Genomic DNA, 18414 nt, shown 5'->3' with positions numbered 1-18414 from the left:
TCTAGGGGAAGGGGGTGATAGACGTTCAAAGGATGCTCGAAGATCTGGACGCAAATTTTCACTTTCTGCTTCAATTGAACCTCCAATGATAGTTAAATATAAACAACTTTCATGAGCACAGTTTCACTTCAGGATAACCACTTTCGCACTGGTTGTGGACAAGTGGACCTCTTGTAAAAATACTTTTGTTATTGATACAGATCATCTCTGACAGTCTCTATTACAATTCACACAAGCATGATTGTTATGTCATAATTGTAACTTTGGATTATTATGCTGATGCAAATCTGTTCCACACCAAAAAGGGATGATTTAGCAAAATAGAAACGTCTTCAAATTACATAGTTTCCAATATCATGATTCAGGAATATAAGGGGGACATAAATGTCAAGTCCTTTCTACCTTTACCTTTATGAAAAAAAAGTTCATCAAATTTTAGGTGTTTTCTTCCATACCATAATGTTAAAGATACAGATCAAGTAAACACACAGCAGTGAAGTAGCTGCGATATCGATGATCCATTGGTTTTTTTTGACCTTCTCAAACCAGAACAAATATATTCCAACAGTTTACCATGAAGGTTCTACCCCTTTAAATCTCATTATCATTATTTAGTAATAAGGAGCTGAAACTTAAATGCAATGTCAGCTATTATAGGAATTGTTTTGTTTGATAGGATAGAACAAATGGTTAACTATTAGGCAGTGTTACTATTTCAATATCTGTGACAGACAAAGTAAAAACTTTGGCAAATATATTCATGACAGTGGCTTGATTAACAAAACTTGTTTCAGTTATAAATGTCTTTTTGATTATTAGAATTACAAATTCCATTAAAGAGCAAAAAAAGACCTAATTTGTAATGGGTTTACTTCCTTGAGTAAACTCTTCTCCAGCCAAATCAATGGAAGTTATGTTAAGGCCTCTTTCAATGTCAATCTGTGAGATGTTCTAGCAATACTTGCTCTCTAATTTTACCAGCCTTGAATGACTTTAATCAGTTATAGTTAGGCAGCGTTCAGAATATGATCCATGGGGAGTTGAGGAAACAGCCTGGACACAATCATGTAAGTATAATGATTTGGAGATGCCGGTGTTGGACTGGGGTGTACAAAGTTAAAAATCACACAACACCAGATTATAGTCCAACAGGTTTAATTGGAAGCACACTAGCTTTCGGAGGGACGCTCCTTCATCAGATGATTGTGGCTGATCACAACCACCTGATGAAGGAGCGTCGCTCCGAAAGCTAGTGCTTCCAATTAAACCTGTTGGACTATAACCTAGTGTTGTGTGATTTTTAACTATGTCAATATAATGCAGACTTAAGGCTTTTCTGTTTTCCTAAAATATATTCCATCACCACAACATTGTGCTCCTTATGCAGCAGTAGAATATGAGAAATTACTCAAATACATGAAGAAGATCTGACTTGTAATGTTTGTTTAAACATTTTTGTTTGTTTTTAGGTATAAACCAAGAGAGAAACTGAAAGTTCATTTTGGTACCCCCGAATTCCTTGCTCCAGAAGTGGTGAATTATGATTATGTTTCATTCCCCACAGACATGTGGAGTGTGGGCGTCATCGCCTACATGTTGTATGTATTAAACACTTCTCAGAGAATCTGCTATCTCACATATCTTATAAGAATATGTTCAGAAGTGAATCCTGTTTAAAATTGGTGCAACAGTTAATTTAACAGTAAAGACAGGCCAATTAAATCTAGACTATTGGAACACATTGCTGTATCACCATTGTCATACCCACACCATAGGGTCTGCTCTCTTATTAGAGAGAAGCAACTGGTGTTGATTAAACCTGAGGACAACCAGATATCAGGCAAGGGAAGAGGTTGAGAAGGAGAGTCCTTCATGGTAACCTCAAACCAGTGATGGGAGTCAAACCCACATTGTTGGCTTCACACTACTCTGTAAACCAATGATCCAGCCAACTGAGCTAAACCAATTCCCATTGGGGCATATATGTTCTTATGACTGTGTACTCTATCTTTAATGCCTTGAAAGACAAACAGCATCAGGAATTCGAGGCAAACAGACTTTCTTTGATCAGTCCTAAAATCCATGTGACAGACAAGCTTACTAAACAAGGTCACTGAGAAGAGTGAGGCAACATTGCTTACCATCACTCATCTTATTTAATATCTTCAATATGTTGGGGAAGATCACAATGAGCATAATTAGATAATCTGTTATCGAGTCATGGAATAATTCAGCAGGAAACAGACGTTTCAGTCCAAGTAGTTCACGTCGACCATGTTTCCAAACTGAACCAGTCCTGCCGCTTGCATTTGGCCCATATCCCTCCAAACCTTTCCTATTCATTTACTTATCCAAATGTCTTTTAAATTGTACCTGCATCAACCACTTCCTCTGGCAATTCATTCCACACACTAACCACACTTTGTGTAAAAAGGTTAGCCCCTCCTGTCCTTCTTGTCCTTTGTCTTCTCACCTTAAAAATTTGCTCTGTAGTTTTGAACTCCTCCACTTTAGAGAAACAACCTTCACCATTCACCTCCTCTATGCCTCTCATGATTTTATAAACCTCTATATGGGCAGCACAGTGGCTCAGCATTAGCACTGATGCCCTACAGCACCAGGGAACCTGGTTCAATTCCAACCTTGAGTGACAGTCTGTGTGGAGTTTGCACCTTTTTTCTCTGCCTGCATTTCCTTTGGGTCTCCAGTTTCCTCCCATGATCCAAAAATGTGCAGGTTAGATGGATTAGCCATGCTAAATTACCCATAGTGTGTGCAGGCTAGGTGGATCAGCCATTGAAAATGCATGGTTACAGGGATAGGGTCGGGGAGTGTTCTGGAATACTCTTTGGAGGGTTGGTGTGGACCTGATGGGCCAAAAGGTTCTATTGAGTTCATCTCTCAACCTTCTACGCTCCAGTGAAAAATGTCCCAGCCTATTTTCATAACACAAACCTTGCATTCCCTACAACATCCTAATAAATCTTTTCTGAACCCTCTCCAGTTCAATAATATCCTTCCTATAACAGTGACAAAAACCACACGCAGTACACCAGAAGAGGCCTCACCAATGTCTGTACAACCTCAACTCCTATACTCAGATGTCTGAGCAATGAAGGCAAGCGTGCTAAACATCTTCTTAACCACCCTGTCTACCTATGATGCAAATTTCTAAGAATTATGTACCTGAATCCCAGATCTCTCTGTTCTAAAACACCACCCAGGGCCTTACTATTTATTGCGATCTTTACAAGAACTGCAAAAATCCTTTCCATGGAATTACTTGGGAAATATTTGCATTTGATCCACCACCTTCATTTTAACATCTACCTTAAATTAATAATAATCATTCATTTCTCTACCTAAAATTTTAACTCAAAAACTAAGGAATAAGTGCTTTTATCGTTCTGGTTTGGTATTGTGTAAATTGGTTTGTCACCTTGGTGATATCACCACCATAAAAGTCCCTTGATTTGCCACCAGCTTTAAACAGTCATCAGGAGAGGAAAATGGCACACACAGAGATTACTAGATTTTTGTGGGCAACTTATTTTGAGGTCAGCAATGAATGCTTGTGCTTTGCTGCTCATTGCAAAATGCAAGCTTTTGACTTTTTCATTTGTACGAGAGTTAACTGGAACACTGAATAGTAGAAACACTGCACAGAAAATACACATACAGTATTAAGAAAGGACAACTTAGAAAAGCAGTAAGTGGTGCTGTACAGATAAGTCCTTGTGTAATCAGGAGAGGCCTTGCACAATACAGTAGAATGCAGAAACTTTACTGTCCTACTACGATGGAAGTCAGTTTTGATTCTGTGCTGTTTAGGTACCCGACATCATTAATGCCATGTTCTGACTTTTATGTATGTAGATAATTCTTATCGTAAATCTCTATAGAAATTGATGATAGCAAGATTATAGTCATATTATGCTAGTTTCTGAGGAAATCTGTAATCCTGTGATCCTAGCATGGGTGCTACATCAGTGAAGGCTCCCACACTGTAATCTTCGCTATGTTACTTGTAGCTTAAGCTCAGAAGTAAGTACACACAATGAAGCTAGGAATGCAGTCCCTCCTCAGTCATTTCATACCATGTGCACAATTAAAATGGCTTTGTTTACTAATAACAATTCATGTGACTTTACCTTACAATGTCTGGCTGTGATGGATATAGGGCAATTGGAATGCTTCTGACTCACTGCAGCCATATATTAAGGGGAGCAAGCCTTTGCACTCTATTATGCAGATGCCTGCATCCAATGCAGATTGATGAGTGCCAGTATTCAAATTCATGATTCCTTTGTATGTACTTCAAGATAAAAAAAGTGTTAAAAAATGGACAGCTGAGGGAAAAGTTAAAGTAAAAGTAGAAAATGCAAATTACTATGAATGGGGTAAGCATGAAAACAAGAATTGGGTACAGAAGTAGATCATTTAGCCCCATAAGCCTGCTCTTCCATTCAATAAGATCATGGTTGGTCTATTTGTGTTTCAAACTCCATGTTCTCTTCTACATCTGATAGCACTGATTTCACTGCCCAACAACCATGGGCCCATTTGTATTGATAATATTTAATGATCTTGCTTTTGCCACCTTTGGAGGCTGAGTTCAGCAAAGAGTTCAGCAAACCAGAAATAAAACCAGAAAAATGCTAGAAATACTCATCAGCTTTGTCATCATATGAATTTTAGGTTAATGGCCTATCAACAGAACTGTAAAACATGTGGTATAATGGGTTGTTAAGGAAATAAAGGGGGGGGGGGGTGCAAAAGAGGGAGTGCAAAAAAAAAGTATGGAAAGGAAGGCAAGAAAAATTAAATGACAAAAGGGGTGATGGGCAAAAGCAAAAGGGACTGTGAGGAGAACAAAAAACAAACGATTTTCTAAAAGAAGTGGGAGTGGGAAAAGTACAATTATCAGCAACAAAAGGAAAGCAAAAGGAAAAAGGAAATCCTTCTACCATTGACAGTCCACAGGTATGGCTTTTGGTGTTGTCTGTCAACCAGCCAGCCCTAGACAAGGTAGAAGGAACACAGTCTGTAGTTGGCTTTTATAGGCCTCAACCTGCTAGACATCATTCTCAGGCCAGTCACATGCAGTCTCCACCACTGAAAGTGAGCAGTCTTCCACAAGCCATACTGCAAGGCTGTGTGCAATATAGGCACTAAGGAATACATATGCATGATAAGTATGGAATACTGGGTGGTTTCATGTATACATTTGATTTGAAATATTTATATTTTGGTGCTTTAAATTTTGCATGAAGACCAAGCAATGGTCAGTGACCGGAAGGAAAGACCGTAACCATGACTTCATTTCTGCATTTGTCAAAAGTCCATTAGCTGGACATTGAGGGAGCAAAATCTATTTCTGTTATTTTATAGGCTGATTTCTCCTTATGAAGTAATATGTCTGCTATCAATGGCACCCTACACCATGGTTTCTATCCAGAGATAGAGAATGAAATGCATCTGTAATAGTGGGTTTCTGTGATTTCCTGAATGTGTCAGTGGACAGAAAACTGCAGCCTAGAAGGAGCCAGGTTGACACCACACTCACTTTATATCTGCTGGCAATGTAATTCTTGCCATTCTGTAGTTGTGGCAGATTTCAGTGAAGAATTCGTACTTAAAAAGAAAGGAATCTTACTGAAGTACAGATGTCTCACAGATTGTTCAGATAGCAAAGTTGTTCCCCATACACCTTGGGTAGTTACAGCTGCCTGCAGACATCTCCACTCCCTTCCTCCCACCTCCCCCCTCCATATCCCAGCTTGCAGCTCATCCTGCTTTGTGTGGCTTTCATTCATATTTCAAACTATTCTGAATCATAAAGGTAATAATTACTATTGTACTCATTTCCAGAGCTTTGAATGAAGCAAGAATCCTTGTTCATTTGCCACAATAAATCTTGTACAAGTTTGCAATTTAAAGCAATAACTTAAAGAACCAAACACTTACAGTTTTGTGCCAACTGCCAAAATAAATTAATCACCAATTTACTTAGAAGCGAGAGTGTGCAACACCATTGGTGACTCTTCAGATATTGAATAGTCTCCTGCCCAAATACAGCAAGAAATAGACAACATTCAGGCATGGATTAATGGGGGTCAAGAAAAGAATTGTGGTACATAGTGCCAGGCAATAACCATTTCCAACAAACAAAAATCTAACCATTGCCTCTTGACATTCAATGGTATTACTGAATTCTCCATTATCAACATATAGGGGGTTGCCATTGACCAGAAACTGAATTAGATCAGCCACATAGGGACTGTGACTACAAGAGGAGCTCCGAGGCTTGGAAGTCTGCATTGAGCAACTTACACTCCAAAGCCTGTCCACTAACCACATGATACAAGTCATGAGTGTAATGGAATATTACCCCCTTGCCTGCATGAGTGCAACTTCAACAACCCCCAAAATCCTTCACACCATCTCAGATAAAGTAGACAGTTTGATTGGCATCCCATTTAACACCTTCAACATTAACTCCCTACACCATCAGAGGCTGCAGTGTGTACAATTTACAAGATGCATTGCAACATCTCCTTCAAGAACACTTTCCAAATCTGTGGCTGCTGGAAGGACAACAACAGCACAACCGATGTTAAATTACCACCTGCATACCATTGTGACTTGAAATTATATTGCCTTTCCTTCACTGTTGCTGGATCATAAACCTGGAACACACTCCCTAACAACACTGTGAGTGTACTTACCTGCAGTTCAAGAAGGTAGCCTACCACCACCTTGTCAAGGGCAATTAGATATGGGCAATAAATGGTGGTCCAGCCAGTGCTACCCCCATTCTATGAATGAAAAAGAAACAAATCCCTCCAAAAAATGTTTGTGTAGGAATCCTCCTGAGCAGAACACATGACCAGCTGTGCAGTTTAAAAATGGCGTAGGCCAGACAATTGAGTTCTAAAATAACCCAGCCAGTGTCAGACCCATATTGCAGATGGATTGACATCATGACATTACCACATTGCATATATCCAGTCGCGATTCACTGTTAACATCCCCATAAGTATGGGACTCAGTGAAACTTGTTTGGTGTGCATGCACCTCAGACACTTTGCCCCCAAATCAGCAATCTGTGACCAAAGGAAACTGGTGCTGCTGAAATAAAAACAGACACTTCTGGAAAAGTTCAGTATTACAGTTCTGTATTGCTCTGTTGGGAACAGTCCCCAAACTGATTCAAGACTGTGACCCTGTTTCGCTCTTCACAGACTGGCTGAATGTTTCAGTGATATCGTTTTTATTTCAGATCTACAGCATTGTGCTTTTATTACTAATACTATTGGTTCCAATATCAGACTAACTAGGTTTTAGAGTCATAGAAATGTGCAGCACATAAAATGGCCCTTCAACCGATCATGTCTGTGCCAGTCAAAAACAACCACCTAGCTATTCTAATCCTATGTTCTAGCACATGGCCTGTAGGCTTGGCCAATTTCTATTTGTTAAATTTAATAAAATTGTTGATTCTATACCCAAGTATGTGATGAATGTCTATTTTTTCTAGGGTGAGTGGCTTGTCCCCTTTCCTGGGTGATCATGACACTGAAACCATGAACAATATTATTAATGCAAACTGGGAATTTGATGCAGAAGGATTTGAAAGTGTGTCTGAAGAAGCAAAAGATTTTGTTTCAAACCTCCTTGTTAAAGAAAAGAGGTATGACAAATAAAATATAATTGTCCTTGCAGAGATTTCTCCCTTTTAAGGTTTATGAGAGACTAAATTCAAATTTGTTGAGCCAGCTCTATAGGATCCAAGATAAATTTTTCCAGATTCTTAAATTGACCAGTTTGCTGTGTATGACTGCCTGAAATAAAAGTTACTGGGAAAAAAATATACTAAAGAAAGTAATGAAACATCTTTCTTTTAAATATTTGATGGGCTGAGGGCTTAGCCTTTCTTTTGGATGCTGGTGTGAAAGTCAAATTTCATGTTAAATGGAAATCCTGTGAACAAAGCAAGCTTCCTTCTAGGTAATGAGGAAAAGTAATCTGGTCGGATCTAGTGATTTATGTTCCAAACATAAAGGAACTGGGTCTTTTCCCTTTTCTTTATGTATAATGGTGCCAATTAATCCTCCACAGAAAGGTTCCTGTCAGCTGTCTCCAATGAGTTATTATTTCATTGTTACATAATCACCAGGGTTGTTTAATCTGTTCATTAATTTGGAAATTTCACTTTTCCTCCCACACAACCACAATGTGAGTTCGTTAACGAATCCTCTCAGTATTGCAGATGTTGTAAAGCACTGAAACTTGTAAAAGAGGAAGAGTTTGAACATTTCCCTCAATTGTTTAAAATGGAATAGACAAATGTGTAAAATGTAGCTATTTAACTTTGCACTGCACAACAGCAATGCCCTACTTTAATGCATGGCTTTGATGACAAAAGACGTTTTAGTCACCCTCCGACAGAAGCCTCATTATTAAATGCAGATTGGTCTTCTATGCTGGATGTGACACATTGATGGATTTTTGACCAATTCCTAAGTAGGGAGTAGCCAGGTTGTCCTCAAACAGAGCTGATATGAAGTCGGCACTTATTTAAAGGTAAATTAGAAAACAAAACTTTTCGTCGAAAATGTTCATGGGACAAAAGCAGGCATACTCCTGATCACTGAGGCTCCCCCTTCACTTCTTCAAGGTTACCTTGTCATTAACAATCTTTCCTTGATACAGGCAGAGCCATTCTATTAGAAACATCTGGTAGACACTTTCTGTTCAAAATAGGTAGAAGCTTTCTGGTGGTGTTCAATGGAGGTCCAACATTGAACATCTGCCAGTCATCCAACAAGGTGCCCCCAGGGGTTGCTGACAGCTGTTCTTGGGAGTTAAAATTGTTCCTTTGCATATAGTATTTCTACAAAAAATACATGTCATGCTTTGAAATGAAGAGCCAAGAATTTTTCATTGCATTTCCATTTTACTGATTTGTGGCAAGACTGAGTGGTTGGGGACGTGCATGTTCTAGAGGGAGAACCTGTTTAACAAATCTAGATTTCACTCTGCAAAATTGTCTACAGAATGGCTCGCATATACTTCCTTCCAGTATTAATACTGTATATTTTTAACATTACTAGTAACAGATTCAGTGCAGGACAATGTCTGAAACACAGCTGGCTTAACAATTTACTCGAAAAAGCAAAGAAGTGCAGGGTTCGACTCAAATCGCAAGTGATGCTGCGGAAGTACATCACACAACGCTTATGGAAGGTAATACATTGGTTTGTTTTCATTTCAGTCATTTTGATGATGAGAACGTTAAATAGTAAACCCGACGCAACATGCTTACATGACTTACAAATAATCCATTTATGGCTCAGCTTCCCATCTACAGCAAACACTTAAAGCCAGTTTTGTTAAGCTCCTTTTGCAGATGGGACTGGATTTCAAAAGGAATTCTTTAATGGGATGGCAATGTTGCTGGAAAGGTCAGCATTTGTTGCCCATTCCTAATTGCCCTTTAACTGAATGGATTGAGAAGGCCATTTCAGACAGCACATAAGAATCAACTACACTGCTATAGGTCACAGTGCCACTTGTAGGCCAAACTAGTTAAAGATTGAAGATTTCCTTCCCTCAAGTTAGTTTTTTATAACAAACAATGATAGTTTCATGGTCAGCACCAATGAGACTAGCTTTCTGATTCCAGGTTTTATTAACGTGATTTGAGTTTTACAAGCTGCAATGGTGGGATTTGACCCTGCTTCCTTACAGCATTAGTCCAGTGATATCACCACTTCACCACAATATCTTCAACATATTAATAATGTCAGTATGTATTGAATGTTAGGTTGTAACTTTGCTCGTTGAGCTGGTGGAATTGTTTTCAGACATTTCATCACCATGCTAGGTAACATCATCAGTGAGCTTCCGGTGAAGAGTTGGTGGACTGTCCCGCTTGCTATTTTTCTGTCTCGGCGGGTGATATCATTTCCGGTTCTGTTTCTGAGAGATTGGTAATCTATATGTTTGTTAATAGAGTTCTGGTTTGAATGCCAAGCCTCTAGGAATTCCCGTTCATGTCTTTGTTTAGCCTGTCCCAGGATGGATGTATTGACCCAGTTGAACTGGTGCCCCTCTTTGTCTGTGTGTGTGGATACCATGATAGTTGGTCATGTCTTTCGGTGGCTAGTTGGTGCTCATGTATCCTGATGGCTAGTTTCCTGCCTGTCTGTCCAATGCAATGTTTTTTGCAGTCCTTGCAGGTTACTTTGCATATGAAGATTGTTCTGCTGTTTGTTGGTACAGGGTCCTTTAAATTCATCAGGTGCTGTTTCAGTGTGGTGAGAGGTTTGTGGGCTACCATGGTGCCTAGGAGCCAGAGTAGTCTGGTTGTTATCTCTGAGATGTCTTTGATGTATGACAGACTGGCTCGAGTCTCTGGGCATGTTGTGTCTTCCTGTTTAGGTCTGTTGTGTAGTAGTGGGCAGACTGTGCTTATCAAGTATCCATTGTTCCTGAATACATTGCATAGGTGTTTTTACTCAGCTTCTCGTAGTTCCTGGGTGCAGCGGTATGTTGTGGCTCATTCAACTAATGTCCTGATGCAGCTCCATTTATGGGTGTTGGGAGGTTTGCTCATGTAGTTGAGTATCTGGTCAGTGTGGCTTTCCTGTAAATACTCGTCTGCAGCTCTCTGTTGGCTTTTCGTTCTGCTGTGACATCTAGGAAGGGGAGTCGGTTATTGGTCTCTTCCTCTTTGGTGAATTTTATACTGGTAAGGGATGTTGTTTATGTGTTTGTGAGTTTCTTCTAATTTGTTACATTTTGTGAAGTGGATAGCGAGGCACAGATCTAGTAGTTTGAAGTCATCGTCGTATGAGGGATGAACTTCAACCACAGGGACGTGATAAAAAGGACTTCCAAGCAGCACTGGAATCCACCCTGAAAGACAACTGACTTACAGAAGAAACCCAGCAGGCCATCACACAGATATTAGCACCAACATTAAGCAGGAAGAAAGAAGGGAACACCCTCAACACTCTGGAAAGGAAAGTCCTGGAAGGACTCAGAAATGACAGAAATATTGTAATCCTATCTGCAGACAAAGGGCGCATGACTGTCATCCTGAACAGATTGCAATACATTGAAAAAGCTACTTGCCAATACTGACACTTAGGAACAGGTGGCGATGGACCCGACTCTACAGCTAGAAAACCACATTACAGCATCCCTGAGGAAACTACACAAGACAGGTGAAAATAACAAGACAGACCTCCAAAGAATGAAACCGGAAGGATCCAACACACTCTGTTTCTATGGATTAGCAAAGGTTCATAAACAAGGGGCCCCCCTCAAACTCATAGTCTCACTTCTTAGCAGACCGATATACAGACCAGCAAGGGAGCTACAACACAAACTGAAACACCTGGTAGAAGACGCAACCCACTCCATCCAATCAACCCAGGAATTCCTTAACATCATTAAAGACACCAAGGTAGAGGCCAACGAGGTCATGGTTTTCTTCAATGTGTCGACTCTATTCACATCAATAAACATCACTCCAGCCAAAGACACATTGGCCTCACTGCTAGACGGACCAAGGACACAAACACCTGACAGTACCAACTCCATCAGCAAGAACAGCATCCTCAAACTACTAGACCTGTGCCTCACAAATCACTTCACCTTCAATGACAAGATCTACAAACAAATCAATAGGACGCCTGTGGGATCACCAACATCAGGACTTATAGCAGAAGCAGTTATTCAGAGGTTAGAACAAACAGCCCTTCCCACGGTCCAGCCCAAGTTTTGGGTCTGCTTTGTGGATGACAACTTTGTCATCACAAAATGCTTCAAATTAGAAGAAACCCACATAAGCAACATCCCTTCCTGGTATAAAGTTCACCAAAGAGGAAGAGAACAATCACAGACTCCCCTTTCTAGACAGCACAGTAGAACGAAAAGCCAATGGAGAGCTGGAGACCAGTGTTTACAGAAAAGCCACACACGCTCCAGAACCTCAACTACAGGAGCAAATATCCCAATACCCACAAATAGAGCTGCATCAGGACATTATTTAAATAAGCCATAACACACTGCAGCACCCAGGAACTACAAGAGGCTGAGGAAAACACCTATACAACATATTCAGTAACAATGGGTACGCAAAAAGCGCAGTCTGCCCATTCCTACACAACAGACCTAAACAGGAAGACACAAGATGCCCAGAGACTCTAGTCACCCTAACGTACATCAAAGACACCTCAGAGATGACGAACAGACTACTCCGGCCCCGAGGAAACATGGTAGTCCATGAACCTACCACCACATTGAAGCATCTCCTGATGAATGTAAAGGACCCTGTACCAACAACCAGCAAAACGAACGTCATATACAAAATATCCTGCAAGGACAACAACAAACATTACATTGAACAGACGGGCAGGAAGCTAGCCACCAGCATACATGAGCACCAACTAGCCACCAAAAGACATGACCAACTATCACTGGTATCCACACACACAGATGAAAAGGGACATCAGTTCGACTGGGACAATACATCCGTTCTGGGACAGGCTAAACAAAGACACGTATGGGAATTCCTAGAGACCTGGTGTTCAACCCGGAACTCCATTAACAAACATATAGATTTGGATCCCATTTCCTAGCCTCTTAAAAACAGGACATGATATCACCCATCACAATAAACCAAGCCAGATAAATAGCAAGTGGGACAGAATACCAAGGCTTTACTGGAGGCTCACTGATGATGTTACCTAGCATGGTGACAAAAATATCTGAAAACCAATCCACCAGCTCAACGAGCAAAGTTATACCCTGATCCACAACCTTAACTACAAATCTTCTCCAAATTCTCAACATTGCTTGTTGTTATCAGTTAGGATAATTTTATTACTGGAAAAGTCAGATCCCTCTTAAATACAGTGATTTTCTTTTGCAAGAATCCCAATTGTTATGATCTCAGCTGATATTATTGCTGGACAAGTCAGGCTACAACTGAAATCTGGCTTGATTGGTTTTATTTAACAAAATAAAATATGATCGATGTGGTATTTTACTAAAACACAGCATGCAATGCTGCAGATCTGATTTTAACAATAAAACAGATATTTATTTTGCAATAGTAAAGATGATGAAATAGAATGAACCAAGATATTCTATGACTCCACATATCACACAATTTGAAAGATTTCTAAACACACAATAACATGCAATCCCTTTACAGTATTCAAAATAGGGAGTCTGTTTTGGACGGGTCATGAGGATGGTGCTGAGCTGGAAGGTTGGAACTGGGGTAATGTCGGGGGAGGGGGAATGAGGAAACTGGTGAAGTCCACATTGATGCCCTGGGTGAAGGGTTCCACGGTGGACGATAAGGCGTTCTTCTTCCAGGCGTCGGGTGGTGAAGAAGTGGCAATGGCGGAGGCCCAGGACCTGCATGTCCTCGGCAGAGTGGGAGGGGGAGTTGAAGTGTTGGGCCACGGGGCGATGGGGTTGGTTAGTACAGGTGTCCCGGAGATGTTCTCTAAAGCACTCTGTGAGAAGGCGTCCTCCCAATGTAGAGGAGACTGCATTGGGAGCAATGGATACCATAAATGATACGTGTGGAAGTGCAGGTGAAACTTTGATGGATGTGAAAGGCTCCTTTGGGGCCTTGGATGGAGGTGAGGGGGGAGGTGTGGGCACAGGTTTGCAGGGTGGCAGGGGAACATGCCAGGAAGGGAAGGGTGAGTTGTTGGGGGGGCGTGGACCTGACATGTAGTTCGCAGAGGGAACGGTCTTTGTGGAAAGCAGACAGGGGTGGGGAGGGAAGTATATCCCTGCTGGTGAGGTCCATTTGAAAGTGGCGGAAATGTCAGCGGATGATGCGGTTTATGTGGAGATTGAAGGGATGGAAGGTGAGGACCAGGGGAAGAGCTCTGTCCTTGTTGCGGTTGGAGGGGTGGGGTTCGAGGACGGAGGTGTGGGACGTGGATGAGATGTGTTCGAGGGCATCTTCAACTATGTGGGAGGGGAAATTTCAGTCTTTAAAGAAGGAGGCCATCTGGTGTGTTCTGTGGTGGAACTGGCCCTTTTGGGAGCAGATGTGGCGGAGGCGAAGGAATTAGGGATACAGAAGAGCATTTTTTCAGGAAGTAGCATGGGAGGTGTAATCCAGGTAGTTGTGGGAGTCGGTGGGTTTGTAAAAAAATCTGCTCCCAGGAGTGCCAGTTCCACCACAGAACACGCCAGATGGCCTCCTTCTTTAAAGACCGAAATTTCCCCTCCCTCGTGGTTTGTGAAAAATGTCAGTGTTGAGTCGGTCCTCGTGGATGGAGATGGAGAGGTCTAGGATGGCGGATGGAAGTGTGGGGATATGTTTGGGACACCACCCACGCCCTCCATCTCCTCCAAGCCTTCCATTTCCCTGGTCCCCAATGCCTCATTTTCACTATGGACATTCAGTCCCTCTACACATCCAATCCGCCATGACCAGGGCCTCCAGCCCTCTATTTCTTCCTCTTCCGACATTCCCACCAGTACGCTTCCACTGACACTCTTATTCATTTGGCTGAACTGGTCCTCACCCTCAACAATTTCTCCTTCCAATCTCTCACTTCCCCCAGACGAACAGGGTATGCCTGTCTCTTTGTCAGCTATGTAGAACAGTCCATCTTCCGGAGTTACACCGGCACCACTCCCCACCTCTTCCTCCGCTACATTGATGACTGCATCAGCACCACCTCATGCTCCCATGAGGAAGTCGAACAGTTCATCAACTTCACCAACACATTCCACCAGACCTTAAATTCACCTGGACCATCTCTGACACTTCCCTCCCCTTCCTGGACCTCTCCATCTCCATCCATGAGGGCCCACTAAACACTGACGTTTTTTACAAACCCACCGACTCTCACAACTACCTGGATTATACCTTCTCCAATTCTACTTCCTGCTAAAATGCCATCCCGTATTGCCAATTCCTCCACCTCCGCCGCATCTGCTCCCAGGAGGGCCAGTTCCAACACAGAACACACCAAATGGCCTCTTTCTTTAAAGACCGAAATTTCCCCTCCCACCTGGTTGAAGATGCCCTCCAACGCATCTCATCCACATCCACATCCCACATCTCCACCCTCGAATTCCACCCCTCCAAACGGAACAAGGACAGAACCCCCCCCCCCCCGCTCCCCCACCCCCGGTCCTCACCTTCCACCCCACTGACCTCCGCATAAACCACATCATCCGCTGATATTTCTCCCACTTACGAATGGATCCCACCACCAGGGATATATTTCCCTCCCCACCCCTATCCGCTTTCCGCAAAGACCATTCCCTCCATGACTACCTGGTCAGGTCCACATCCCCCAATAAGCCTCCTTCCCTTCTTGTCACGTTCCCCTGCCACTGTAGGAATTGCAAAACCTGCGCCCTCACCTCCATCCAAGTCCCCAAAGGAGTCTTTTACATCCATCAAAGTTTCACCTGCACTTCCACATCCGTTGCTCCCGATGCGGTCTCCTCTACATTGGGGAGACTGAATGCCTTATCGCAGAGCGCTTTAGAGAACATCTCCGGGACACGCGCACCAATCAACCCCCACCGCCCCGTGGCTGAACATTTAACTCCCCCTCCCACTCTGCTGAGGACATACAGGTCCTGGGCCTCCTCCATCACCACCCAACGCCTGGAGGAAGAACATCTCGTCTTCCGCCTCAGAACCCTTCAACCCAGGGCATTAATGTGGACTTCACCAGTTTCCTCATTTCCCCTCCCCCTACCTTACCCCAGATCAAACCTTCCAGCTCAGCACCATCCTCATGACCCGTCCCACCTGTCAATCTTCCTTCTCACCTATCCACTCCACCCTCCTCTCCGACCTATCACCTTTATCCCCACCCCCATCGACCTATCGCATTCTCAGCTACCTTCTCCCCAACCCCAACCCCCTCCTATTTATCTCTCCACCCCCGAGGCTCCCAGTCGATTTTCCTGCTCCTCGGATGCTGCCTGACCTGCTGTGCTTTTCTAGCGACACACTCTCAAGTCTGATCTCCCTCATCGGCAGACCTCACTGTCTCCTATTTATCACATAGGGACCAGTACAGGCCACCCTAATCTTGTTTTCTCATTATGTCAACACATTTGAGTTTTCCAGAGATCATTGGACAATTGTGTTTGTTTATCCACTCTGACCTGATAAAGTGAGTATTTCCACGCAAGATCAACTGATAAAGCCCATTTTATGACTCACATCCATTCAAAATGAGTCCATCAACTCACCAAGCCATCAGACAAATTCTTGACAGTTGTATTTATAAAACCATAGGATATACTGAATCCCACAATCTGCCTTTATTATAATACAGTCCCAGAAATAATACAATAACAGCATTCTAATAGAGAAAATTACTTTCTATAACTTGTTCTCATCAGAATGTGTTCCCTCTATCATTCCAAAGACAATAAATTATGAGTGTTTACTGAAATAATATGAAATTAAAGAACAGCATTTCATAGTCATTGAATATTATTCTTGTTCAATTACCATGACAACACTTCAGTGAAGTAAAACCCGAGTCTAGATACTTGCACCTTTGGAGATGGGAGTGTCTTTGATGAATAAGAGACCTCTGTAAAGGCGGTGAGTGGGAATAAAAATGCTACCATTGTTTTTTAAAAGAGCCTGAAACCTAAACAATACACTTTAATTTTTGTTTACAGAAAAATTATTACGCAGTTGCTGCTGTAAACAGGCTCAGGAAACTCAACCAGCAGAAAAATGCTTAGCTTGGGACTGACATTCAAACACAGCAGAAATGGAGCCAACTGGTAGTTGGAAAATTACCATTAGAGGAGTGGAAAATCAATGAATTTACTCCATTTTGCTGTTGCCTGCATCAAGATGCTGCACTTTAAACATTTGATATTTTTCTTAACATTACAGTCAGTGATGATAGTAGTAATAATGTAACCTATAAACTAAAGAAATGTGCCAGAAATCTACCCGCTTGAGACTTAGCAGCAGTATCTTGATCATTCTAGTGAAATGTAATCTGCATTTTCTGCACAAAATATATTATAGAAATACACAGAAGAACTGCTGACAAATATACACAATTAATATCTTGAAGTGAGAATCTGATAAGATTGTGTTCCAAAAAGTACATTTTATCCTACAATGTAGCAAATTGCAAATGTGTTATAAATACATGTCTAGCAAATAGCAACAGATCTTTAGTGGAAAGTGAAATGAAATCTCTTAAGGGATGAATCACACAAACTAATCTATATTGTTTTTGAATTAGAAAGAACCTTAGACCTTATTATTTAAATATTTATGTTACTATTACTACAGTGAATATTAAGCTGTAGCTGTTGCTTCTCAAGATTCCTTTATATTGTATAAAGGTGAGTGTAAGGACTATTATGTGTTTTTAAAATGTTCTTTTCCTGGAGTTAAATTTTAGTTAGCTGTTAGTTTTACAACATCAACAATATTTTAGAAAATGTACTTCTGGCTGTCGTCCGAGGTAACTTCATATGAAATTGTTGGTAACTTTATGTTTGCAATCACTACAATAATTTGACAACAATATCATAAGATCACTTGTCCACTTATACCATTATTGAGTTTTCAATAGTGCCGTCGTCCACAATTGCAACAAGTACAGACCAAAGCAAGTTTTACCAACCCAGCAGCCAAATGACACTGTTCTCCAGCCCATCTTTTGAGCACAGCATCAGCACTTGCTCAACCAACCTAAATGCAATGTTGTCATATTCTAGTAATTGGTCTTTAGATTAGATTTTTAGATTACATTAGTGTGGAAACAGGCCCTTCGGCCCAACAAGTCCACACCTACCCGCCGAAGCATAACCCACTACATTTACCCCTTAACTAACACTACGGGCAATTTAGCATGGCCAATTCACCTGACCTGCACATCTTTGGACTGTGGGAGGAAACCGGAGCACCCGGAGGAAACCCACGCAGACATGGGGAGAACGTGCAAACTCCACACAGTCAATCGCCTGAGGCGGGAATTGAACCCGGGTCTCTGGCGCTGTGAGGCAGCAGTGCTAACCACTGTGCCGCCCGTCTTCTACAATAGTTTTTCTAAAACGTCATGCAGTTAGTAGCATTTTGATCCTTGTTCCACATTGATGTTATAAATTTCAAACCATGGTAACAGCAGAGAAAAATACCAGTGGATGATAACAGTTACTAACTTAAGTATAAAATCAAATATGCAATGCACCAGCCAATCCACATCTGTCCTGTCTGAATAAATGCACTGTAAGTAAAGTAATACATTGGATTACTGCAATATTCAAAGACTCTTAGCATTGCTGACCTTTGGTGGTATTAGTAGTTAGAAGTTAGGATGTAGAGGCAGGAGACTATTCCTTTGTCACACTACACTT

General features: G+C 41.6%; 1 protein-coding gene across 1 annotated transcript in view; it reads left to right on the top strand.

Annotated features, from left to right (window-relative positions):
- Positions 1 to 17911, top strand: part of mylk3 (myosin light chain kinase 3) — a 53621-nt gene extending 35710 nt beyond the window's left edge. The window contains exons 10-13 of the mRNA XM_043706901.2: positions 1470 to 1598; positions 7541 to 7693; positions 9117 to 9249; positions 16711 to 17911. Of these exons, the coding sequence (XP_043562836.2) occupies positions 1470 to 1598; positions 7541 to 7693; positions 9117 to 9249; positions 16711 to 16776 (481 nt within the window). The 3' untranslated portion in view covers positions 16777 to 17911. The remainder of the gene's footprint in view (positions 1 to 1469; positions 1599 to 7540; positions 7694 to 9116; positions 9250 to 16710) is intronic.
- Positions 17912 to 18414: the final 503 nt, after the last annotated feature.

This window comes from Chiloscyllium plagiosum, unplaced genomic scaffold, assembly GCF_037043375.1.
Source record: "Chiloscyllium plagiosum isolate Xiang-an unplaced genomic scaffold, Cpla_swu_hap1 HiC_scaffold_17, whole genome shotgun sequence".
NCBI classification, from domain to species: Eukaryota; Metazoa; Chordata; class Chondrichthyes; order Orectolobiformes; family Hemiscylliidae; genus Chiloscyllium; species Chiloscyllium plagiosum.
The sequence above is the reverse complement of the archived record's forward strand: the minus strand, read 5'-3'. Positions and strand labels throughout refer to the sequence as shown.